A 25,519-nucleotide genomic window follows, 5' to 3' on the forward strand; every position below is an offset into this window, starting at 1 on the left:
TAGTCTGCCACTGCCACGGTGGCGGGTATGCTACAGGAGCCATTAAACTGTGTTCAAGTGAGACTCCAGTTTCCTCAGCTAGACTCTTCAGGCGAACTGAGAAGGGCCGTCTCATCGAAGGCCTGTTTTGAAACAGAATTGAGCTCGACAAATCATTAATAGTAGAGTATGAGGGGTGCTTCTTGTCTGCTTCCACCTTAAGGGGGGAGGTGGCGATCGAAAAAAACTTGTTTGTTTGTTGAGCTAGAGTAATGAAATATGGCAGGCATACTGAAGAGTGTCTCGTATAGCTATATATGAAGTTTCATTGCGATATCTCGAGTAGTTTTCAAATTACACTATGTTACATAATCTGATGACATAGTCTGCTGGTGAAAAGCCTAGCATTGTAACAAAACATGCCAGGAAGGTCCAAGGTTTTGATCTTTACTCAAAAGAAGACTACACAGGATGACATTATCAAAAATTGTCTATTCCTTTTAGTTTTTTTTTTACAAATAACATCTCCATCAGCTTCATGCATTGCATCAGAACTTCTCATGCACTAGTTAACACATGCAAAAAAAAACTAGGCCCTAAGCAAGGTAAAGAATAATGTCATCCTGTCAACAAGACTTCAAGGATTAAAAAAAAACCAGCATCAAAATCGGTCCAGTGACTGCCACGCTACACTTTTCACAAGCAACACTAAGTGCCCAAAACACACTTCAGAGAAAATGGCTTTCAAAGTTTTTCTAGCACTTCACCTTCATCAATATGCACCAGAACAGTAGTCTTTGGTGTCCATGCCTGCAGGTGGCCTTTTGGTCCTTTGATGATTTTTTAGCCCGCAGGCTGTCCTTTTCTGCAGCCCTCTGGAGGGCAACAGCCCCAGGTTTTACACCTAGTGCAGTGCAAATCTCGGTGTAAGCTCGCAAGCTGCCTACATTGTACTTTGCAACAGCTTCATGCACTGCTGCTTCCACAGTGAAGAGGGAGGCATGCTGCTGCTTGGATATCAGTGACCAAATCACTGAGTGGACGCTCTCGGCAGCATTTTGAGTCTTGTTGCCGCTACATCGAGCCAGCAGTTGAGGGTCGGAAAGGCGTTGGTAGATGGGCCGCAGTGCTTCTATAACCGTGCTAGGAAGGTTGTACTTGTGTGGAGGTGGTGACTTTCTTTCTGCTTCTGCTGAACGGTGCCTGCACCAGCTGAGGGCACCAGGAGGACACAGCTGATGATGGGGCTCGGCATCAGTGGATGAAATGTGGTGGAGTGTTGCCATCACCGCCCTTTGCATATCTTGCACATCTGTGTTGCTTCGCAGGGCTAGGCCATAATAGCTGGTGAGCCTCTTTATAAGATCTTGCGTAAGGCCACCTCTTCCACCAAGTGCTTCTCCCTTTTTTGCTTTGCTCACAAGAGAGCGGAGCGCAGTGCCCATTCTTTTCTGGACATGATTCACACAGTCCTCCTTTGTGAGTGGTATGAATCCATATGTCTGATCATTGCACAGGGCTGTGTAGGTGCGGCTGTCTCCATCACAAATTACGTTTGTGTACCTGAGGTCGTTCTTGCTGATGGAGCGCCCAAAAAGCTGCAGTGCAGCTTCAACTTCCATGCGCCCTGCGCCTACATCGGTGTTTTTTTGGCACTCGTGAGCCTTCCTCCATTCTTCATATGTAGGGTGGCTTTCAGGTGGCCCTAGCGTACACCCAAGGCAGAAATTAGACAAGACTGTGCAGTCAATCACCAGACCCATGAAATATTCAATAACACAGCCTACACCAATGTGCGAGCTGTGCCCACGAGTTAGCCATGTGCCATCATACACCACTGTAATGTTTTTCGTGAAGTTCACTTTCATTTCTTCGTATGTGTTCTTGACGGCCTGTACAGCATCTGTCAAAACAGTTTGTGCAGCCACTTTGGCAGCTGGCTTTATCACATTCTTTAAGTGGCGTTGATAAGTCTTCTGGTGCAATCCTCTGTGCGACACATTCATCACTGCCCAGAAGTCATTTATAGCAGTAGGTCCTTTTCCAATGCACCTGATTGCCTGCACTGATCTAACATTTACATCGAAGACTCTCGCACCTTCTTTTCTCTCTGACGACCAGTGAGAGCTGGCTGTGCCGCAAGAACGACATATAAGCACCATTTTCACGGCAAGTCCAAGCCTTGTGTCCCGGTCCACAGCGAGGTCTTGCCAATGGCAAATTGGGCACAGTGTTTTCCCAATCATCGCGTTCAGAGCGGTCATCTGCATAAGCACGTATTCTTCTTCTGGCGCAGGCGTAGTTTCACGTTCCTGAGACGCTGTCAGTGCGAATTTCCGCTCAGTTGTCGACATCGCGCCGAGCGACTCGCAAACTGTTATCGACTGCGCCTCTGCCGTTTGCGCGGACAGAAAGCTTGGTTGAATATGCCCTTGAATGGTACGACGCTCGCCGAGTAAAGTCTCGTTATCACTCCGTTGATTAACGGCGTCTGCCGACGCACCTGTCATTTCCACATCGATCGTTTCACAGTCATGTTCAACAGCCCGATCTCGGTTAGGCGCGCGTGCAGCCTCACGTTGATGCGTGATAACATCGATAAGCATGCCTTCAGTTGATGACTCTGACACACACCTGCGTCGCACCACCTCTGCATTGTCCGCTGGGTTGCGATAACTTGTTGACGGCTGAGGATCCAGGGTGACTTCGTTATCGCCGACTGACTGCCGACTTGTTGGGCGTTTCCGCGAATGCCGTGGAATAGGCGGTCGGTGCTTTCGTTTACCGAAAGCGAGCGCAGTCGCGCGTTTCCTGCGAAGCGTGCGATCCATCGCCGCAAACCACGTGCAAAGCTTTTGAAGAGCCTCCTCGGCACAAAGAGCTGCGTCGGTCGTGCGTCCGGCAACTTTCGACTGTTCAAGCAGAAGGCATGGGAGAACTCGACGATCGGGGGGGCTGCGCAGAACTATCATCTCGTGAAGACGGTTTGCACGACAGTGCCGAGGCCAATCGCAAAAGACGAAGAAGCACACGGAGAACGTTTGCAACGAACAAGTCGGAGCAGACAACAAGCCGCGCGGCCGGCGCGGCAGCCGCACCATGCGTGGGAGATGAGCACGTGAGCGCGCGCACCAGCCAATAGCAACCACTCGTTTCCCCTCGCTCCGAAGGAGCGCGTGCTCCGTCCAATTGTAGCTCCGCGTTTGAAAAGCGGGAAACTCGAATACCCCGCGCGCTACCCAATCGCAAGCCAGTTACGCCTCGACCACGTCGTTGTCACCGCTGATGGCGGGAAAAAAAAAGCAAGAAATCACGAACAAAACGTGACCAAGATGGCGGCGCTCGGTTGAGCGGGGGAGAAACGGCGTGCGCGCGAAGTTAGGGTGTTTTTGACGATCACGCGCTCCTCAGGTGTTGCCTCGGCTAGCTAAATATTTTATTTGAGGTACTTTTAGCGCGAATTCGGCGCTGATATTTACAGAGGAGGTAGTTTATAGATTATACTGACCAAATATACTGTTTTCTAAAAATGGACTTTTTTGGCATTTTTTGGGTTTTCGAAGGCCACGTCCCCCCTTAAGGAAATAAACAAAGGACATGTAAGTTCTCTGCAGATGAAGCGACCACTCATTTGACTCAACATAAAGGCTTTCTACGGGGCTGGTGCGAAAAGTACCCGTAGAAAGGCGGATGCCCAAATGGTGCACGGGGTCCAGCATCTTCAAAGCACTTTGAGTCGCAGACTGATAAACAACCGCCCCATAATCTAAGCGGGTGCGAATGAGGCTTCTATATAGGTTCATGAGACATTGCCTGTCACTACCCCACCTAGTACGTGACAACACTTTTAAAACATTCATGGCTTTTAAAAATTTTGTTTTTAGATACTTGATGTGTGGTACAAAGGTTAACTTGTTGTCCAAAATTAATCCCAAGAATTTATGCTCCGTATTAACAGACAGACGTTGACCGTGCAGTTCAATGTCGGGTTCTGAGTGCATGCCTCTCTTTCAGGAGAACAGGACACACGTGCTTTTTTGTGGGTTCAGTCGGAATCCATTTTCCTCTGCCCATTTCGAGACCTTGTTTAAACCTAACTGAACCTGCCGCTCACACATTGCCAGATTGCAAGATCTAAAGCCAAGCTGGACGTCATCGACATATATACAATAAAACATATTGCGAGGAATGGACAAGCGCAAGGAATTCATTTTGATGAGAAAAAGTGTGCAGCTAAGTACACCACCTTGTGGCACGCCTGTTTCCTGGACAAATAAATGGGAAAGAACCGTGCCCACTCGGACACAGAATGTCCGGTTTGACAGGTAATTTTCGATTATGTGAAACATTCTTCCGCGCACGCCAAGGTGGGACAGGTCTCTTAGAATTCCAAAACGCCATGTTGTATCATAAAGCCTTTTCGATATCGAGGAATACAGAGAGAAAATGTTGTTTATGGACGAAGGCGTCCCTGATCTGTGCCTCGATACGAACAAGGTGGTCTGTGGTGGATCTACTTTCTCGAAACCCGCACTGAAATGGGTCGAGCAAATTGTTTGTTTCAAGGATATGTACAAGTCGGCAGTTTATCATTTTTTCGAATACTTTGCACAAGCAGCTTGTAAGTGCAATAGGCCTATAACTCGAAGGTAAAGAAGGGTCCTTGCCCTCTTTCAAAATGGGAATAATAATAGCCTCTTTCCAGGAGGTAGGGATATTGCCAGAAAACCAGATAGCATTGTACAAACAAAGTAAGGTTTTTCGTGTTTCGATTGGTAGGTTTTTTTAACATTTCATACACCACATGGTCAGAACCTGGGGCAGAAGTACTGCAGGAGTTTAGAGACGTTCGCAGCTCAGCTAGACTGAAAGCTTGGTTATATGCCTCGTATCTAGTGCATTTGTGTTCGAGTTTCTGCTTTTCTATTCTTGTTCTGTATTTTTGGAAAGTGTCAGTATAGTGGGATGAACTGGACACCTGTTCAAAGTGTGCACCGAGGAAGTTTGCCTGATCTTCCAAGGTATCACCCTGAGTGTTTACGAGTGGAAGTGTGTGTACTTGTTTTCCTGCTATCCTACCGACCATGTTCCAGACTTTAGCCTCCTGTGTGTATAAATTGATTCCTGACAAAAACTTCTGCCACCTTTCTCTTCTGGCCTGCCGACGCGTTCTCTTGCCTTGAGACTATTTTCTTGAAGGTGTCAAGATTTTTGGTTGTCGGTGAGTTCCGAAGCAGCCTCCAAGCTCTGTTTTGCTGTTTGCGCGCGTTTCGGCATTCAGAGTTCCACCATGGCACACGCCGTTTTCCAGAGTGTTCATTTGTTTGTGGGATGCATTTTGTTGCAGCATCAATCAAAAACGCTGTGAAGTAGTTCACAGCATCATCAATGTTCAAAGTACATATGTCATTCCAACCTAGACGAGCGATGGTATAAAACTGTTCCCAGTCGGCTCTATTTATGAGCCACTTGGGAACACGTGGTGGGCACTCAGTTACTGTAGTTGTGCTCAAAACTACGCGGAAGTGGTCACTTCCGTACAGATTACTGACGAATTTCCACTGGAGTAGAGGCACAAGAGATGGAGATACTATGCTTAGGTCTATGGAGGAGTAGGTGTTATTAGCGAGATTATAATACGTTGGTTCTTTTCGATTTAGAAGACACGCGCTCGACGAGAGAAGGAACTGTTCGATCAGTCGACCTCGCGCGTCATACCGAGAGTCACCCCATAGCCTGCTATGCGCATTAAAGTCTCCAAGGAAAACATAAGGCTCCGGAAGTTCATCAATTAGAGAGTTTAAATCACGTTTTTGCAGCTGATAGCTAGGAGGAATGTAAATAGTGCAGATTGTGATCAGTTTACCAAAAAGAACTGCTCAAACAGCCACTGCCTCAAGGGATGTTTGGAGTTGTAAGTGTGTGCATGCAATTCCTTGATTCACTATGATGGCAACACCTCCGGATGATGTCATGGCATCAACACGGTCCTTTCGGAAAATAACGTATTTACGAAGAAAATTTGTGTGTTTTGAATTAAGGTGTGTTTCTTGTACACACAGCACTTTTGGTGAGTGTTCGTGTAAGAGTTCTTGAATGTCGTCAAGGTTTCTAAGAAGGCCCCTGACGTTCCATTGAATAATTTGAGTGTTCATGCTGAATGTAAAATAGTGCTGTGTGTACGAAAAGCGAGTGGCTGTTTAGACAGGGAGTTTGAGTTCACTTAACAGGGCCGTCACCAGGCCTTGTTATCTGCATTTTTGTTTTCTTGGCGCGCTTCAAGGAGCCACGCCGCTCTTTCGGCACCAAGGGTACCGACGTATCCATTGCCTCCTCGGAGGCACTGGATGCCCGCACGTGCGGGCTGTTAGTTCGAATTTCGGGCCTCGCCTGGGGAGGTGAGGCCTTGAGACCGGAGGACTCTGGAGTCTCTGGTGTCTGTTTGGGAGTAGGCGGTGTAGCCTGGGCTACAGCCGCCTTGGGGGCAGGTGCCACAACCATTGGCTCGGTATGCGCGGGCCGAAGGAGTGGCGAGGGCTGGTGCGGCGGTGCCCCCTGATGCGCCGCATCAGCGTATGTAGGTCCATAGAATGGAGCGACTCTTCACCGTGCTTCCTTAAATGTAATGTTCTCCTTCACCTTCAACGTAATTATTTCTTTTTCTTTTTCCAGTATGTGCAGGAGCGTGAATATGCGGCATGGTTTCCTTCGCAGTTTACACAGTGTGGCGGTTGTTTGCAGTTCTCAGACACGTGGCCTCGGACTCCACATTGTGCACAAGTCTGGCGACCACGACAGGTTTTAGAGCCATGGCCATATTTCTAGCATTGGAAGCAACGACGAGGGTTTGGTATATATGGCCTGATAGATGTCTTCGTGTACCCTGTTTGAATAGAATCTGGTAGTTTACTGGATGCAAACGTGAGTATTAAATATTCCGTCGGTATTTCCTTATTATCTCTTCTGATGATAATTCTCTGTATATTATTGACATTTTGGCTCTTCCACCCTTCCAAAAGTTCAGTTTCGGTCAGGTCAAGTAAGTCTGCGTCAGATACCACTCCGCGAGTGATGTTCATAGATCTGTGTGGAGTTACGGTTATTGGTACATCACCAAACGTTGAGAGGCTATCTAGCTTTACAAATTGTGCTTTGTCCCGAATTTCGAGAAGAAGGTCTCCGCTAGCCATTTTGGTTACTTTGTATCCAGCCCCAGAGTTTCAGTAAGACACCTGGCAACTACGAAAGGAGATACGGTCCTGGATTGCTTTCCGGTTTTTTCACAGTGAATGACGTGGAAGTGGGGAAAAGTTTCTATTGGCTGGTTGAAGAAATTGCTGTCGTCGGTGCGTACCCACTTTAGGCCGGTACGATCAGGCAGTAGAGGGAATGCTCCATGCATGCCAGTCTTATTTTTGTTCAGCAGCGTTGGCGGCCACCCACCACGGAGCCCAACAAGGGGACGCTGCAAGTTTGCAGGTGCTGAAAGCTTGCAGACGTCAGCCGTACAACACTGCCATAACCCAATGCGCCTAGACCAAGGTAGGCTATTTGCACAGGGTTAACCCTTGCCGCCAGGAAAATTGGAAGTAAACAGAAAAGAGTAGAAGACAGGACAGATAGATAGTGAGGGATAAAGGCTAAGATCTAGGCAGAGAGAGATAGGAAAAGGCGACTGCCGATTTCCCCTGGGTGGGTCAGCCCAGGGGTGCCGTCTACGTGAAGCCGGGGCCAAAGGGGTGTGTTGCCTCTGCCGGGGGGCCTTAAAGGTCCAATCATCCAGCATTGGCTCAACCCCCAGGATCCCCTTTTCCCCGGACACAGCAAAGCCACGCACGGCTAGGCGTGGGAGGGAGTCAAAACTCCCCCGTTAGCTCGGGTCCGTGGTGTCGCTACACACTAAACGCCTACTTGCGCAGGCGCCCCTGCGGGGGGTCTTGGCTTAGAATTCCAGCAGGCATGATCAAGAAGGCTTTCAAGAACTGTAGAATTTCCACTGCCATGAAGTGTATGGAAGATAAGATTGCGTGGCCTAACAGTGACTAAAAGTTGTACAGAAGTGATTGTGAACAAATAAGTCTTTCTGTCATGCTGAAAACACTTCCTCTCTTTTTTCTTTTTACTTCCAGGTATCTCACGAGCACTTGAATTTGAGGTGCATTACACTTGGTTAAATTTGGTACCTCTAGATCATCATCTAAGGGCGGCACCAATATGAGAACACAAAAACTTACCATATTCACCTAATTCTAACGTGTCCTAATTCCAATGCACACCCGATTACTAACATCACTCAAAAACTAAAATACTGCAAGTACCGAATTCTAATGTGCACCTATTCATTCTGACAAAAAAGAAAGTACTAAACTGTACGTCACGCTCTTAACGTGAATGAGATTTCCACGAATGAACAAAATGTGCAAAATTTCTTTAGTTTGATAGCTCGTCTTCAACATCTATAAATTTTGCAGCTTGCACACTGCAGGGGCCCCTGTGCTTCAAGGCTTGGAATTGAAAATTCACTTTCTGAGCTTTCACCTGTCGTGAAGACAGCTCTCCTGCACGCCAAAATGACTGCCTGCCCTCCTGTTCTCTAACATCGGCGTGTATGTACATTGAGTGGATGGCATTGATGTATGAAGGGAGCAATAAATGACATTTCATATGTTCAAACTTCTGTGAATCAAGTCCTTTTCTTGATAAAAACCCCTTTGGGCATCAGCGTTTGATGAAAACAAAACTGTGTTCTATACAGAAGGTTAAAGCTGTTCCCAACCCCCTGATTACTTCATGAAAGCATTACTTATTTGTATTTTTGAGGAATTACATCTGTATGATAAAAACTAGTTTTTTGAAACATGCAGCAACTTACTTGCTGTAAGAATGCATTTTCCCTGTGCGCCTTCAGCCACTTCAGCAGCATACGCAAGAGAATGCTGCAGGCCTGGGCAGCAGTTGTTATCTGACTCCGGGACACTGAAAGAGAAACATGTCATTGATTTATCTGAAAAGTTTAAAAAAACAATATTTGTTTCAATCTTCACTTTTCATTTACTACATAATACCAGCTTTCGCTGGCTCTCACAAGTATGAGCAGCAAGTACAGAAATAATAGCAAGTTCTACATAGGTAAAAGTTGCAACAAAATGCTTGCAAGCACATAACAGTTACCTTCCACAGGTTATGTAAGGAGGACATGCCCAACTTTTATGCATGCAAAAAAGACAGACCTTTAGAAGAAAAAAGCCAAAGATTCACAAATTTTGCAAATTAAAGCAAATGTGCAAAGCTTGAAAGGAGAGTGCAGAATAAATATAAAAGAAGCACAGAACCCACAATATCTATAACCCCTTGCGGTCTGTAACTTTAAACACCTTTGTTCTACCTATTTCAGACTGAAACTAAACAAATCACACGTGAACTAAAGAAGCTTGCTTGCACATTTAGAGATGGTGCATAATGCAATGAGAAAACATGCTTGTGAATCAACCATAAAAGAATGCGTTGAGCAGTGCCCGACCATGGACTTCAAAAGGTTAAAAATGTCCATAAACCACCCAAAGGTCAAAATTTAGCTATGCAGTTGTACAGGAGTCTTGAAGAGACCGACAACCAATTTTTTTCGACACAGTATTTTTCGGCGTGACCGAAAGCTTACCCTTCGCAGTGTTCGCAGCTGCAGTAGTTACTCCCAAAAGCATGTAGTTATTTTATAATCAGTATTTTTCGATGTGACAGGCTCTGAACACTGATGTGCCTTTTTGTCCAGCAACGCTGAGAATTGATAGCGACTGCCGGTATCCCTTCTAGGGACTTGTGCATGCTGTCATTGTTCTGCTTTCGCAGGAGTTCCTTTACCTACGCTTAACCGCATTTATTCTAAGCTTTACGACTATTTTCGAAAATAACAAGCAGTTACAATGAGACAATGTGGCTTTATTCAGCTTCGCTATATTTGTTTACCTATGCTTAACCGCATTTATTCTGAGATTTACGACTATTTTCGAAAATAACAAGCCGTTACAATGACACAATGTGGCTTTCTTCAGCTTCGCTATATTTGTACCGCGTTGCGTGCGCCTGCACCCAAGGTTGATGCGCCGGTGTCGTAGATGACTTGTCTCGTCGTAATTACTCCCGGAAACACGAGCGAAGTCAAATCACAGAAAACGTCAAAGCTAGTCATTTCCGAGATAAAGTGTAGGTAAAAACACCACATCACTCCAAAATCTTAGCGACCTGGAAACTGCTTGCACAGTTTCATAAGCACGTACAAAAGGTGCTGAAGATGCACTGACGAGTATGGGATGATCACATCATGCGAAGAGACAGCGCCACTTTAATGCGTACTACCAACACAGGCCTATAGGTACATTTTCATAAAATATCTTTTACTATAAAGAAGCAAACAATATTTCAATACTAACAGGAAAATTGTTTACAGCACAGCTCAGATAATTGAAGTTTCTGCTACCAGATGGTGCCGCAGGTTATTTTCGCTATTTTCAATAGAGAAATAAAAATATAGCTCCACTTCTCCCCCCCCAAAAAAAAAAGGATTGCTTTGAGTCTCTATGAGAGACCATCTCTTTCCATCCGTGCAGTCATCTCATTTTATCTTCTGGGAAGTTGTCAGTTCCTTTAACACCCAGCCATGAGAATTCTTCAAATGTTGCCGTAATAGCAAAACTACTTGCATGTAAAGATCAAAATCTACTTGCATCCTCCTCTCCTCCTCACCGTTCAAGAAGGAGAAGCCGGTCGCATACATATATTCTCAGCAAACAGATTCTAATGGATGCTGACATGACCAAAAGTGGGTGTTGACATTACAAGCAAAAATGTGAAAACCAAAAGACGCAGACAGAACCACGAGATTCTTTGATTCTGTGGCATGCCTGCAGCTTGTAGCCCGGCTGTGTTTCACATTGTTGGTTGTGATGACATTCAGACATCGTGTGTGTAGCCACGTTTACGTTGAGTGTCTGCTCTACACGACTTCCACAGCTTTCGACCTCTGCCTATGCACTTGCTGGACCGAAATGCTTCCCACAACTTACAGTTTGTGGCGTTTAATATGCCATTCGAGAACAGTACTGCACGATTGGGATTTGGTTCGGCTTTAAGCCTTTTTGCTTATTTGCTGGGCATCTTTAGTACAAGGTGCTTGACAGGAGCACCTGGGGAGCATACATTCACCAATACCTAAACCTTGCCAGAAAACTGCTAGAGTTGGGAGATGCAAGTCGAAAATTAAAAGTTTTGTTTTCTACAAAATTACTTATTTTTCGTTTTTACTTGCTCTCACAAGTTTAGTTTCTCTACTTTCATGACAAAAAAAAAACGAAGATTTAATTACACTCTAAGTAGGTTAAAATCACCTTTAAAAAGATGAGGGTGACTTAGAAAACAAAAATACTTCATTGTCTAGAGTTCCCTGGAAGTTGTCACCTGGCTGCTTGCCACTGCATTTCATATGAGGTTTTCACTGAAACCACATGCTCAAAATAACCATGATTGCCAAGCTCTCATGGTAGAAGAAATCTTAAAAAAAATTTTTCTACTTAGATTACATTTCAAATGCATTTGTCTTAAGACAAATTTTTGTACAACTTCTTGAGTTGAGACATCATGTACATATTTGGCACTTCTGATAGCCCGATTGGGATGAAATTTCGCTCACATTCCTTAACATGTGAAGGGTGCAAGTATCTTCTATAAAACTTGATATGTTATGCATAATTATTACGAACCTAAAGTAAACAATCAGTATGATTGAGAACTAAGAATTTCTCACATTACAATTTTTTCGCTCTTAAAAATGTCTTATACACACTCACTTGATAGTTATTTGCATTCTACAATTGATGTGGAGCAATATGGGCCATGAATGGCTCAAAACTCTAAAAGTTTAGTGCCATAGAACTAGAAAGTTGGTCCAAAATGAAGAATACTTTACTCATGGTCATCACACAAAATAAAAACTGTGCAATTTACTACAGAACTAACTACATATTTGATGGCAGTATAAAATTATATATATACAGCAAAAATGTCATTGCTCTAGACTACAGATTATTCCAACTTTTTTTTTTTTTTTCGAATCGCATTTCTAAAGGAACCCTGAACTCCTTCCGATAATTTAAACAAATATTTTATTTTCCCAGTTTCCTGTACTGAAGTGGCTTAGTGTAATTAAAGAGCACAGTGCATGAGCACAGTGTACAGAGCGGTTTACTTCTACACTGAACACCGCTCTGTGCGGCCGACCCACGGAGCGCCTCTGTGGGGCGCTTCGGAAACTAGCGTGTGAGCCCAATGACAGCTGTGGGCGAGGCCTTCGCCGCGTCGTCTGCTTAAGCGCGGTTGCTCAACCGAATTTCGCCTGCTTTGCGGTGAAGCAAACATCACTTTTGTTATGTGCGCATGCAAATTGAGAAGTTGGCGCGCTTTTTGAGAAACGAAGTGGCTGTGGCTTTTCTGCAAGCGATCATACACGTAATAAACTTCATCGCATACATTAACAAAACTTTCAAGCCGCGCTGCCACTGCCACAACTGAGTGATTTGGTGAAACTGAAGTAATATTGCCACAGCTCACACAACTGTTTCGATCAGCCCAAAGTTGGGCACTGCAAAAAGCACAATAAAAATATAACTGGGTGTATTACGCAATATACTAAGTGTGAATGCTGTAGCAATTCACCGATGCAATGCACTGTTATTGAAAAGAACTCATAGAAGTGGACATAACTATAATTTAGTCTCATCTGGTCAAAAAAAAAGTTTTGTTCAAGCTTATTTGGAAGTTGAAATAAAATGTTGAGACATTTACAAATGCCTTTCAGTTAGCACAACTGTAGTATTTAGATAATTATATTACAGTATTTAGAAGTGGGTTGCATCACCATGAGCCTCGATCGCCGCCCTCATCCTATTTGGACGAGATGCATACAAGGCGTCGCATGTGTGAACGTTCACACTGGCTTTTTTCCAGCAGTCTTGTACTCCTGACGACAGGTTGTTCGAAGACAAGCCATGCAGGCTGCGGGAGCGCAACGCTGCCTTCATGTTTCCTCATATGTTCTCAATGATGTTCATGACTGGGAATTCTGGCGGCCATTCCAGCATGGCAACTCCATGCTCTTGCAGGAATGAGGAAGTCAGCTTGGATGTGTGTACTTGGGAGTGGTCTTGTTAAAAGACGAACTCTCTATTTGGAAACATTTTGCCCAAAAGGAATGGCAATGCCACATCGTCTAGATTGGAGCAGTCATGCACCCTGAAGAGAGGACCGTGGTCACCATTTGTGATTGCCCGCCAACAGTCACTGAACTTCAGCCATTGGCAACTACTCTATGTATGTATCGCGGCATATATCTGTCGGAAATGAACAAGTATAGTTTATTAACGGACAAAGATGGCTTTATGATGGTGCAACATTTAAATGCGGAAAGCAGTAGAGCAACAAGGTACTGACCAAGCCAATAATAGGTTTTTTTAAGTGTGGTTGCCTTGGTGACAATAGGCGCTAGGGCCAAACACTCATGATAGCTACTCATATTTCTTGTGTCATGGGCATAATGAAAGAGACTCAGAGGGCGAAATGAGGTTTCCATAAAAATAGAGACGGCAAGCTTTAGCAGACTAGGCCCGAGATGCTATAGCCACCGGCCAAATGGTTTGCGGGTCGTCTACATAGGTTTTCAAACGTGCTTCCCAAAATCTGAGTCACACGTGCATCAACTTCAATATTGAAAGTCGCCTTCGCGGGTGACCTCAAGAAGTGAAATAAAGTTAGGAAGAATTTTCTATATAAACGTGCTTAATATACATACTTTTCATCACGCGCACCAAAAAAAATAAGGCACTAAGTGTTTTAGAAAACATTGTCTAAACATTGAACAGTTTAGAAAACATGTTCAAGGGGCGCCAAACTCATGTTCTCTGATCCTACCAAATCCTGAACGTGCATTGGTCCATAAATACCACGCGTTTCCAGTGAGATGCAGACCAGTGCGCGTGATATTCAAAAACTGGAGCCGCCTCGCCTTGTTCTCAGATCGCATATGAGCGGCTTCCTGAGAGCCATTCAGCTTCCAAGTCCTGCTTCGTAGAGGCGGCGCTTCACGGTTGTAGCCGAAACGTGGTTGAGCTCGTGCTCAGCCTGTACTTCTCGGACTGTACTTTCCCGCTGTTCTACTACGGCTGCCACAATTTGCAGATCTTTGTCCATTGTAGTCACCCAGCAACGAGGCTGCCGAGGGGCGTCTCCAATGCAAGAGGACGGTTTCTCATCGCAGATATAGCACATGGAGAATATTCTCACAGGCATAAACCTATGATCCGTCGTCTTTCGTCTTCCGGCACTTTCGGCATAGCCCTTCAATTAGGAGATAATACTGGAATGAAGTACTACTGAAGATATGCAGTCCCTTTATCACGTGGAAATAAAAAAAGTAAGGTTTGATGGCGCTACGAATTGAAGGGTCACAAAGAATTACCGCAGTGGGCTAACGTTGCGATCCAAGAAAGATAAAGCGATGCGGGCCTCGTTTCGCCCAGAGACAAAAAGTATGAAGCTTTATTCTGCAACTGCTCACAGCCGTAAAAATTTGTTATTGGTACTTGTTTGGTGCACTAATTGCCCCGTACGAGTTCCACAGAAAATTCGATAAGAGCGTTTCTTAATTTTTTTGCCTGAATGACACGAAGAAACACGGCTGCTGGTAAGCAGTGAATAAGGGTGGAATATCGGCGAGTTAAATTTTATAGCACATGAGAGCAACAATATCGGTAATACACAAATGTTATATCAGTTTTATAAGATTAATGAACTAGTCACTATCTTTTGTTGACAGGTTAGTATCTAATCAGAATTTTCAAACATTGCAAGCTGTTATGTCAGGCCTTACATGATATATTCATCTCCAATTTCACGGCGTTCAACTTTGCGCTGATCAAAAGCAGTCGTGTGAGCTGAGAAATATTATTTCTGTTACACTGAATAACTTAGTTGTGGCAGTGGCGGCGCGACTTGAAAGCTTTGCTCATGTATGGGTCACGGTTCATTACCTGTACGATTGCTTGCGAAAAATCTGTGTCTGCGCTTCTCGAGAAACGCACTAACTTCTCAATTTGCGTGCGCACATAACAACAGTGATGCTTGCTACACCACAAAGCAGTTGCAATTCAGTCGAGCGACCGCACTTTAGCAGACGACGTGGCAAAGGCCCCGCCTACAGCTGTCACTACCCTTGCGGACTACTTTCCGAAGCACCCAGCAGAGGCGCTTCGCGGAGCGCCAGATGCACGGAGCGGTGTTCAGGGTAGAAGTGGACGGCTCTGTACATACACATAGGTGCATGCACATCGTGCACACGCAAGTTGCTAGTGTACTCAGCACATTGAGAAAATTTAATCAGCATACATCTCCAAATACAATTGAAGCTGGTTTTTCAAGAAGTGAAGCCTCTACTTACATGAAGTTGCACTTGTGCCAATGAAGTGGGCACTGAGTGCAACGAAAGCTTCACGAAACTCTCTGGTTTCCTCATCCTCTACCACGAGCACACTTTCACTGAAATAAGAAAAACAAGAATGTATCTAGAAACATACACTACAAGTTTATACAAAAAGCACATCAATTATTATCTTGTTAATGATACTTAATTTCTAAAAATTTAACTGCTCTAGTTATGACAGGTACGTTAAAGGAAACATACAGGATAAAAGCACATAATTTCCGCTCGTACCCATCACAGGAGGTGTTGACGAAGATTGATGGTTACCAATTTCCCAATTTTCAGCCCTGATTAGTTTGGCACAACCATGATATTGTAATTAATCCAATGCTTTTTGTATACATACAAAATATTGCCAGCAGACTAAAGAGAACTTTTGAAGGGAACCAATGGCAACATTTTCTAAATACAAATAAGGCAAAGTTCAGGGCAAGATGAAAACTTGAAGCGATGAAAAATCTTCGGAACAGAAGGCGTTACTGAAGCCAGACTTTCGACAAGCAGCCTTGTCTTCTTTAAGGCAGCCTTGAAGACGAGAACACTTCAACACTTTCGTTCCAGAGACCAAGGATTTTGCAACATCAAGTGTCGATTGATTGATTGATATGTAGGGTTTAACGTCCCAAAACCACTATATAATTATGACAGACGCCGTAGTGGCGGACTCTGGAAATTTTGACCACCTAGTGTTCTTTAACGTGCACCCAAATCTGAGCACACTGGCCTACAGCATTTTCACCTCCATCAAAAATGCAGCCACCGCAGCTGGGATTTGATTCCGTGACCTGCGGGTCAGCAGCAGAGTACCTTAGCCACTAGACCACCGCGGAGGGGCTGCAACATCAAATCTCCCATTAAAACATGACATATGGCTGAATTACCCAGCTTGCACGCCCAAGCTACAATGCCACAAAAGAAAAGGGGGTCTAGAATTATTGAGTTTTCAATACTACAAAAAAAAACCTTCATATATAAACTGAATAACAGTATGGTCTATGCACAACCATCTCATTATATACTCTAACGCTACAAACACACACTTAACACATTACCAATTAACATCAAAACAATGTGGCTGCACCACTTCATGGAATAAATTTTGGCACTGCTAAAGCTCCTACATGATAGGCATTTTAAAAGCAAATACAAACGAAGAAAATATACTTGCATGCATATCACCAGTGAGGTGTTTCCTATACTTTAACATGTTTGTCGATTTCACAAGCCCAAAATAATGTTTTTTCAACCAGGAAAAAATGGTCCTTGTTTTTTTAACAAATAAATTTAGAGCTTTCACTAAATTTATGTCGTATCTATCACAGGCAACATGGGTATGGCTATAAAGCAAACAACACGTCTGGACAACATGGCCAAAAGAAAGAAGAACCTGAGCTCGTATTTTCTTAGTCACAATAGTGTCACTTGCACAAATTACTTAACCTAACCTAAATCTAATTCCCCTGAGCCCATCTCCCAAGTAAAAAATAATAATAATACCTCCTTGCTGTTACACAGCAGGGCAAGTAGCAAAGGAAGAAACCACAAGATTCACTGTATTCTACTAAGATATACCATCATCCATGAGTCCTATTGGAATATGGTACACCAGTGCAACCAGTTCCAGCAGAGCTCATGAATTTGTTCTCTCAAGCTTCTCAGAGGACACAGTACGAACTACTTTTTAACCATGTGCAAACTTAAGGTAAAGCAAGAACTATAACTATAACCACACATTCTCAAATTAACATTCACATTGCCTTGGTATTGGGAAACTGCATGGATCTGTCTAGCATCTGTGAAAGGTCGTCTAAGAATAGTGGACACTACATTTCTTCAAAAAACAATGAGGTATTACATTAAAACACAGAACTGATCCCGCACACAATAATTGACGAGATGGCAAAGAGGTGTTCCTATTGGTAGGATAACTTCAAAATTATATCATTATATCATAAAAAGACGGTATTGACAAAAATACAACCTCTTGATTTTAAGTATATAGTGCTTGTGTTTACAAGCACACTTGATGCATTTCAGTTCTGTGGAATTGCAACAACATTAAAGTGCCAGAAAAGAAGCTCAAACTATTTTCTCCTGGACAGCAGTACTGCAGAATAGACTCATCTATCAAACACTAACCAAATAAAGTGAAATTTAATTTTAAAAAGTTTATAAGTTATTAAAACTTTGTTCCATAGTTGGTGTCTAAGTATGGTATACCCTATTTTGAAGCCACAGGTAAGATATGTGGAAGTAGGCCTGAAAATTAAAATAAACATATTGGAAACTTTTAAGTATATTTTCATATATAATAATAATATACAGGGTGTTTCAAGAATTGCATCCAACATTATTGAAAAATTACACAAAGGAGGTATCCACGTGCTACATGCGGTGTTCCCTTTTACAGTGGCAGAAGGAATGTTCAGATACATACGAACATTATCCTGTGGACGTGCACACGACAGACCATCGATAGAACTTTAAAAATTTTTTCCTGCTAACATGACTAATCTGCAGGTGACAACAGAGTTCCCCAAGAACAACCAGCTCACATCTTTAGACCTAGAGCTTACTTTCCTGTCAGAACATGCGTGCCGGAAATACACATGCTCCCCCCTCTCAGAAAGGCCTGCTTCCTTTTAGTTCAGCACAATTCTATCTCGTGAAGCGGGGAATAGAAAAAGGATGCATGATGGCATCCCTGTCAAGGTCTTGTTATCACCAAGTTGAGAGCAGCTTTGGTAATCAAAATGATTGCCTTAAGGCAGCAGGTTTTCCTGACCATTCGTTCTCGGGCATAGCTGACTCACTATTTAGCGACTTGAACCAGGAATCGAGTTTAAAATATACAACCTAATTTGATTCATATGTGGGGTGCAACTTCCCAATACCGCCATATGATTACGAGAGAAACCGTAGTGGAGGGCTCCGGAAATTTCGACCACCTAAGATTCCTTAACATGCACCTACAACATTTTAGCCTCCATCAAAAATGCCGCCGCCGCAGCTGGGATTCGATCCCGCGACCTGAGGGTCAGTAGCCGAGTACCTTAGCCAGTGGACCACAGCGAAAGGGCGAAATATACAACCTGGGACAAACGAGCCAAAGCAATGTTTTGGCCATATTCTACGTGGACAAGGTCTCGCACCGGCACCGCTTAAAAAGAATTGTCAAAAAAAAAAAAACACGGGTGAAGGTTGTCTGTACAGCAAGGAATAAGCTGAAGTCTATTTGCAAGAGCGAATTCCAAAAGTGCTTCAAGCATTGGGTGCAATAAGTTTATAGACTGCATTACAGGAGTTGTGTACAGCCTTCATTGCATGGTCGATGCTACATCGGCCAGACGAGGCATTGTCTGAACGACCGACCGCCTTGGGAAGCACGGGCAATCTCAAGCGCAGATTTTCGGACAGCTACTTGGCTAGAAATTGTGCCAAGTGTGGATGTACCCCCATATTTCAAGATTGCCATGTAATGGCAAGATACTGGGAAAAGAGGGCACGGGAAATATACGAGGCTTTCATTATTCCCAAGGAAGGAACGGAGTGTGTAAGTGCCCAGCCTATTAACTTGTTATACAATGAATACCAGTATCTTTTAAGTTGAAGTGCGATTTCAATATGTGAATAGGCTTTCTTGCACATGCGCCGTTGCTTTCCTGTTTTCATTGTTGCATCAACTCCCCACCCATCCAATTGTGTAAACAGTCAACTCTCGTTATTTCAAACTTGAACGGACCTCTGAATTTTATTTGAATTATCAGTAACCTTGAATTATCACAAGTTCTCAGATAGATAAATCTCGGTGAGGTGACACCACACATTATGATTAGACATTGATTTTATCACATTTAAAGGTTTTCGATGTGATTTTAAGCCCTAATTCCACGCAATTAACTCAAAACAGAGGTGTAAGGTCCACAAGTTTATTGGCCAAATACTGCTGATCAGACCTTTTAAAGAAATCATGAATCACCAACTGCTCATTGCTATAGGTATGTGCCTTCAGCACAAAGCTTTCTATACCATTTGAGAAGCATCACAGTTTACCATGCGTGTGCTTAGTTTCAAACATTTGTTTACTTGCAAAGCCTTGTCCTTGAAGGCCTGAGGTGCTTATTTTTCATTTTCATTATTAGACTGTTACGATTATATAAGCACTCAAATTTTTAAACAGTAGTGGGAAAGCAGCAATTATTTCTTGGCATAGAACTACAAAAAGTATTCATTAAAAGAATGATGGAGTTTGAATTAACTCCATCATTAAAAGAATGATGGAGTTTGAATTATTAACTACATTGAAATAATAAAGGGCCAATAAAAAATTGTACTTTGTTTGAATTAACTAAAAATGTGAATTATCAGAGTTGCAGTTATCGTGAGTCTACTGTATATATAACTGCCATCTGAGCAATTAGTATGTGTGCAATCTATCCTATCACTTTTCCCTGAAACAACTTGCACACAAAAAAAAAAGGGGGGCGGGGGGACCTTTAAGAATGCAGTACCAACCTACACAAGCAGCTACCCAGTCACACATAATTTAGTATTTTAATCATGCAATAAAATCCCTAGAACTACAAAGCAGGACAGAGGAGCTGGCTGCCACTTCGACTTTGAATTTCATGTTTGCATGTGTCGGATGTCCATAAAAAGTCTTCTTTCTCTACCCTCTTCTTGTTTTAGCATGTTTGCAAGCTGCCTCTTTCTGCACATGTGGTAGGCTCTTGATTATTGTTGAAGCAATGCAAGTAATCCCCTTCGCCGAGCAGATGTCGCTGCATCCTTATAGCTCATCGGGCAGCCCACTGAACAACTCGCATAGGGGCAACCATTCATCGCCCATGTATTCGCAGAATGAGCGAGTAGAGTGACATAGAATGTTGTAAGGACTGTACAGCAGACACGAAGCCTCGCTCCAAAGGAGAAGTGCCAAAGGAGTAGTGCCAAATTTTGACAAGTCAGGCATCAGGCCACACATTTGTTACTTTGACAATGTTGTCAACAATACAGCGCTCTTTTCTGTCCTTGTTTTTTCGCTTCCGTAGTTACGAAGTAACTACTTGTAGGTTGCGCTGTTCCTGAATTCAGTTATGTCCTACCAACTTGCCCAAGCTTCCACGCTTCATACTTTCGAAAAGATGAGCAACAATGGTGTGCAAGCTTTCCCTATGCAGAAGTTTGCAGCTCATTCCATTAGTGGCCCGCAAGTGAAACAAAGTCGTGTGAGCCCTTAAAAATAGAGTTGAGAGCAGGCATTTTTTTTTTCTGGGCAGAATAACTTCAGACTGTGTGCCACTATCACTGTCATTTTTGCAACACTAATCTGTCTGTATTTTAGTCTACGTGACCCAGGAGGAAAAAAGTGTGAGTTGAACAGCATTAGACACTTTCATTAAACACCCCTTAATTAGAAATAGCACTCATTAATTATGTATAATTAAGTCACAGCCTATGAGAGTCATTGGGCATGAACTACACATCAAAAATTGTAAACTCATTGGCCCCTCAAGATCAAGAAATGATACAACTCAAGCAATAACACGATTCATCCACACCTACCTAGGTATTGATCAATTCTTAGAGCATGTCCAACAAAAGTCCTTTGGTACAACTACACCTTCCCCCTATCAGGGCATAAATTAGGGAAACGCCAACAAATCTTGGAGAGCACCATAATACAGCTGCCGGTGCTATGAAGTGAACTATGACACTGAATGGAAATGTGCGAACTTTCCGATCTTGAAACTAGGCAAGGAACCTTGAATGAAGAATCTTCGACCAATCTCTCAGACCCCCTATCTTGGCAAACATTAAGAATGATTAACATCCCTCTCCAGAACTACCTATAAAACCATGCCCTCCTTCTTAATGCCATGTTTAGCTAATGCCAAGTCAATCATCAAGCTATACTTGATGAAATCACTGCCTTAAATTATGGCCACTGAAGCTATGAATACATTAAGTTTTCCTTACAAATCGTATCCAGCATGGTGGTCTAGTGGTCACGGTGCTGGAGTGCTGACCTGCAGATCGCAGGACTGAATCGAAGTTGTCTCAGCCCTATTTTTGATGGAGATGAGAATGTTGGAAGCCTGTGTACTTGGGTTAGGTGCACAACCCTGAGCCCTCCACTATGGCATTCCTTGTAATCATGTGCACCTAAATCAAAACACACTGACCTCCAACATTTTGTCTTTACTGAAATGAGGCCACTACGGCTGGGATTCGACTCCCAAGAGCTGGGAACTGAACCCCCGACCTCATGCTTAGAAAAGCAACAGCATAGCACCCAAACTGGTGCTATGCTGGCACACGGGAGTTTTCAACATTAATTCAGTGTGTTAGTGCAAAGGCAAGAAATGGAAAAGGAGCTCTTCATTTTCGTTTTACTGAAAAGGGCCCTGTGCCACAAATTAAGCATGTCGTTTTTATAGCTTCTTGTTGAACTGTGGAATGCACAGATATCACTACTGCGAGTGTCAACGGCAAAAACAAAGCTGTTATTTTACTTCTACGGCCAAACCACACTGATTTCAGACTAGATTGACACACAGCACTTATTTTCATGACATGAAGTGAACAAGTGAAAGCAACGACAAAGATTGTGTGTTCTGATTGGTTCGACGTGACAAGTTGCGCTTAATGCTTGTACGGTCCAGATAGGCAACACTATTGTGAGCTAAAAATTATGAAAGTACTTTTTATATGTTCCTTAGATATAAGAAGATTTGATTTGATATGTGGGGTTTAACGTCCCAAAACCACCATATGATTATGAGAAACGCCGTAGTGGAGGGCTTCAGAAATTTAGACAATCTGGGGTTCTTTAACGTGCACCCAAATCTGAGCACACGAGCCTACAACATTTCCGCCTTCATCGGAAATGTAGCCGCCGCAGCCGGGATTCGATCCCGCGACCTGCGGGACAGCAGCCGAGTACCTTAGCCACTAGACCACCGCGGCGGGGCTACAAGAAGATTTCTGCTCTTAAATACGAAAATGTGAAAACAATTGCAAAACAATGCTAGGAGCGCTGTACAACGGCCACCACAACGCAAGTCGTTTGGTACGTCTCTGTAAGAGGCGAGCAGTGGTTGGAAACAGCCTTTGACATCAGTGGGAGAGTGAAATATAAAAAAAAACTTTTCATCGTCTGCTGGGGTTTTGAAGTTTGAAGGGTAATAACTTCTGTTACCATGTACCGACTTCAATAATTCTTCCTGCATTCATCTCAGTATTTGGCACTATGTGCACCCCATCGCTACAAAATAGAGATGAAAAAGCGTCGCAGTGCTCTTTTAAGGTGGGGGTGAAACTAAGCGAGTTTCAAAGTTTGGCTGTACAGCAATAGTAATGTGAAAAGCAATGGTAATGTAAAAAACTATGGCTATAAAATCTGCTAAGTATATTAAATGTAAATGCAGGTTGCACTGAGCTCAAATAGTTTTGAATTGTGCTTAGTGTTTTTTTTGCATATGTATTTTTTATAATACCTGCTATCTGTGGAGCATTGAAATTTTCCAAAAAGGCAGTTACCAATGCTTTATAGAGCTGCAACTAAAATAGTGAGTATACTAGAGAAACCATATTGTTGATGTTTCATTATTTTTACTTCTGTTGATGTACGAAAATTCCCATTTATAAATGGTGTTCTTTAGGCTAAGAATATACCAGTTAAGTAAATGTCACCAATTAAAATATGAAAAATTTTGTTCGCTTACACCCGTTAGTTCCCTAGAAAAAGGTACACATATTCCAAAAATGTTTCGAGAAAAACACAAATAATGTAGGGATATGTGCGAGACTCCTGTCAATGTGTCAAAGAAAAAGGACAAAAAATTCTTTTCTGAAACTACAAGTGATATATCACTTGAAATATCAAGAAATTCTTCATCAGGTGATTGTAAAATCCCAAAATTGAATTTTTTCACCAAAGAAAGCCTCACCTTTTTAAAGGGGCCCTGCAACACTTTTTCAAGTAACCATGAAATAAATTCACTACAAGAGCTTATTACCTCACGAATTCAACCCCGAAAAAATTTTAAGAATCCGCCCAATGCGAGTCGATTTGCAAAGATTTGTCACATGCTGCAACTGCATTCTCTCTCCTCTCGCCCCGACGAAGGCGCTGGAAGGTAAAGAGGGAAGCATGGCAGGGGCAAAGAAAATACGACACCCGCACCTCCTGACCTTGACCACTTTTTTCCTTTTTTTTCTTTGGAAGCACGGCTTTTTCAGTGTGATCGCGTGTGCACGAGTGGACAAGTCATGGCCTTCAACGGCGATCTCTGCAACAACTTAACGCGTCATGTTCAAATCAGCCAATGGCTGATGGGCTTTCTACGAGTGATTTTTGAGCATCTTTTGTCATTTGTCAAAAGAAGAGAAACCATTTTTTTAGCCGACATAATTTATGTTGAATTCTAGGCCACGTGGTCTGCTATATTATTTGGCTCGCATGTTGTCTGGAGCCTCTACTACCTATCAAAGCGTTTTCCAACCATGCTCAAAAAGTGTTTCAGGGCCCCTTTAAAACCATCACATTTTTATGTGGCTGTCTGTAGTATCTGCAAATATTACTGAAGGCTGCCGCTGGCACATTCTAGGGTTATGAGAAAATATTACAGTTTAGGTTAGTGTCAGACTAAGTCATCACTCACTCTCATAATACCCTTATAATTAGTTAAACACTGGGTGAACAAAGCATGCCTGTGTCTAAAGGAGAAAAAAATCAACACCAGCTGGAAATGGTTAACTGCTGCAAAGCTTCGCACTAACGCCTATTTGTCAAGCCACAAAAATTATCAGCATATGAGTAGCAAGTATTGCAGGTGGATTCACAGCTGCTTTCAAGAACTGCGACAGCATCATTAAAAAATGTAGAAAATTCAGTTTTCAAGCCTCCCAATTCCTAAACACATAGAAAGCTTTCTAAAATTATGCACATGTCTCCTGAAGGTTATTCTGATGCACAGAAATGAGCAGTTTTGTGTTACTCGTTAGAGAATTAGCATTTCGTAGGAAGGTAAAAAAAAAAGAAAAGAGAAGAGGGGGAGACAATGTGCCATACAATAATTTGTTTACTTAACACCTGAACTTCAACCTTTCTTCACTTTGCCAACGATCTTTTACCCCTAAAGAAATAAAATTTGTCTCCTATGCAGCGTGTACCATGCAAATACCTGTACGTTACAAATGGCTACTCTAGAAAAAATGGCAGGTGCACAAGATTAAAATTTACTTACAAGCACGAGAGTAGACATTCAGTAGCAGAATTCTATGTGTTTATTTAAGCTTTATAGAAACAAAAGGCATATGCAAAATGCCCATAGGCTAGAGGAGCCAGTAATAGTAAACACATCCTTAAGGCACCAAGATCCGAGAACTTGGCCATACCAATTTATCTGTCTTGGTGCCTCGAGAACTCTTAACATAAGTACAGCCGTGGCCACACCTGTGTAGGGTGCACGAGAAGCCGGTTTTTGCTCTGCGAGTCGAAACCTTGACGAAGTTTCGGGCTCTGAAATGGTGTAACTGAAGAATGTGTGGCCCGGTTGTCAGACTGAGCATGTCACAGCCCGATACTGCCTCTAGGCTTCGCGCCGCAAAGTGAAAACAGGCTGCTCGCGTGCTCTACACAGACGTGGCCGCGACTGTACAAAGGAAAAATATGCTTACAAACCGAGACCAGAACTGCATACTTACGATAAAACCACACAAGCATATGTGCAACATGCAGTGTAACTGCTACCCTTAACGTTGGTTCTTGCTGAAACTTTTTTAAACAAAATGCAAAAGCAGCCAAATCTCGGAAGTAAACTGAATATGGATGTTTTACATATCGAAACAACGACAGACATAAAAATGAACTTGTTGGGCTAGTTGGTTGTTAGAAAAATGTGTATGTGTGGTGTGTTTGCACTCTAATTTTTTTTTTGGAAACAGACCCAGTAGTTGGGGATACAGAATAATCTTGACCAACACAGCATTTTTATATACACTGTCGACCTT

General features: G+C 43.1%; 1 protein-coding gene across 4 annotated transcripts in view; it reads right to left on the minus strand.

The window, feature by feature from the left end:
• The window catches only part of poe (E3 ubiquitin-protein ligase-like protein poe), a 567,105-nt gene that overhangs the window by 524,653 nt on the left and 16,933 nt on the right, over nucleotides 1-25,519 (minus strand). For 3 of the 4 annotated variants that reach the window (XM_075878938.1, XM_075878937.1, XM_075878939.1), the window contains exons 2-3: nucleotides 15,461-15,558; nucleotides 8,852-8,955 (exon numbers count right to left, since the gene is read on the minus strand). In XM_075878938.1, coding sequence (XP_075735053.1) covers nucleotides 8,852-8,955; nucleotides 15,461-15,558 — 202 coding nt within the window. Of the gene's footprint in view, nucleotides 1-8,851; nucleotides 8,956-15,460; nucleotides 15,559-17,939; nucleotides 18,066-25,519 lie in introns of those variants that run through there. The other variant, XM_075878940.1, reaches the window with a different exon arrangement.

This window comes from Rhipicephalus microplus, chromosome X (genome assembly GCF_043290135.1).
Source record: "Rhipicephalus microplus isolate Deutch F79 chromosome X, USDA_Rmic, whole genome shotgun sequence".
In the NCBI taxonomy this organism is placed as follows: domain Eukaryota; kingdom Metazoa; phylum Arthropoda; class Arachnida; order Ixodida; family Ixodidae; genus Rhipicephalus; species Rhipicephalus microplus.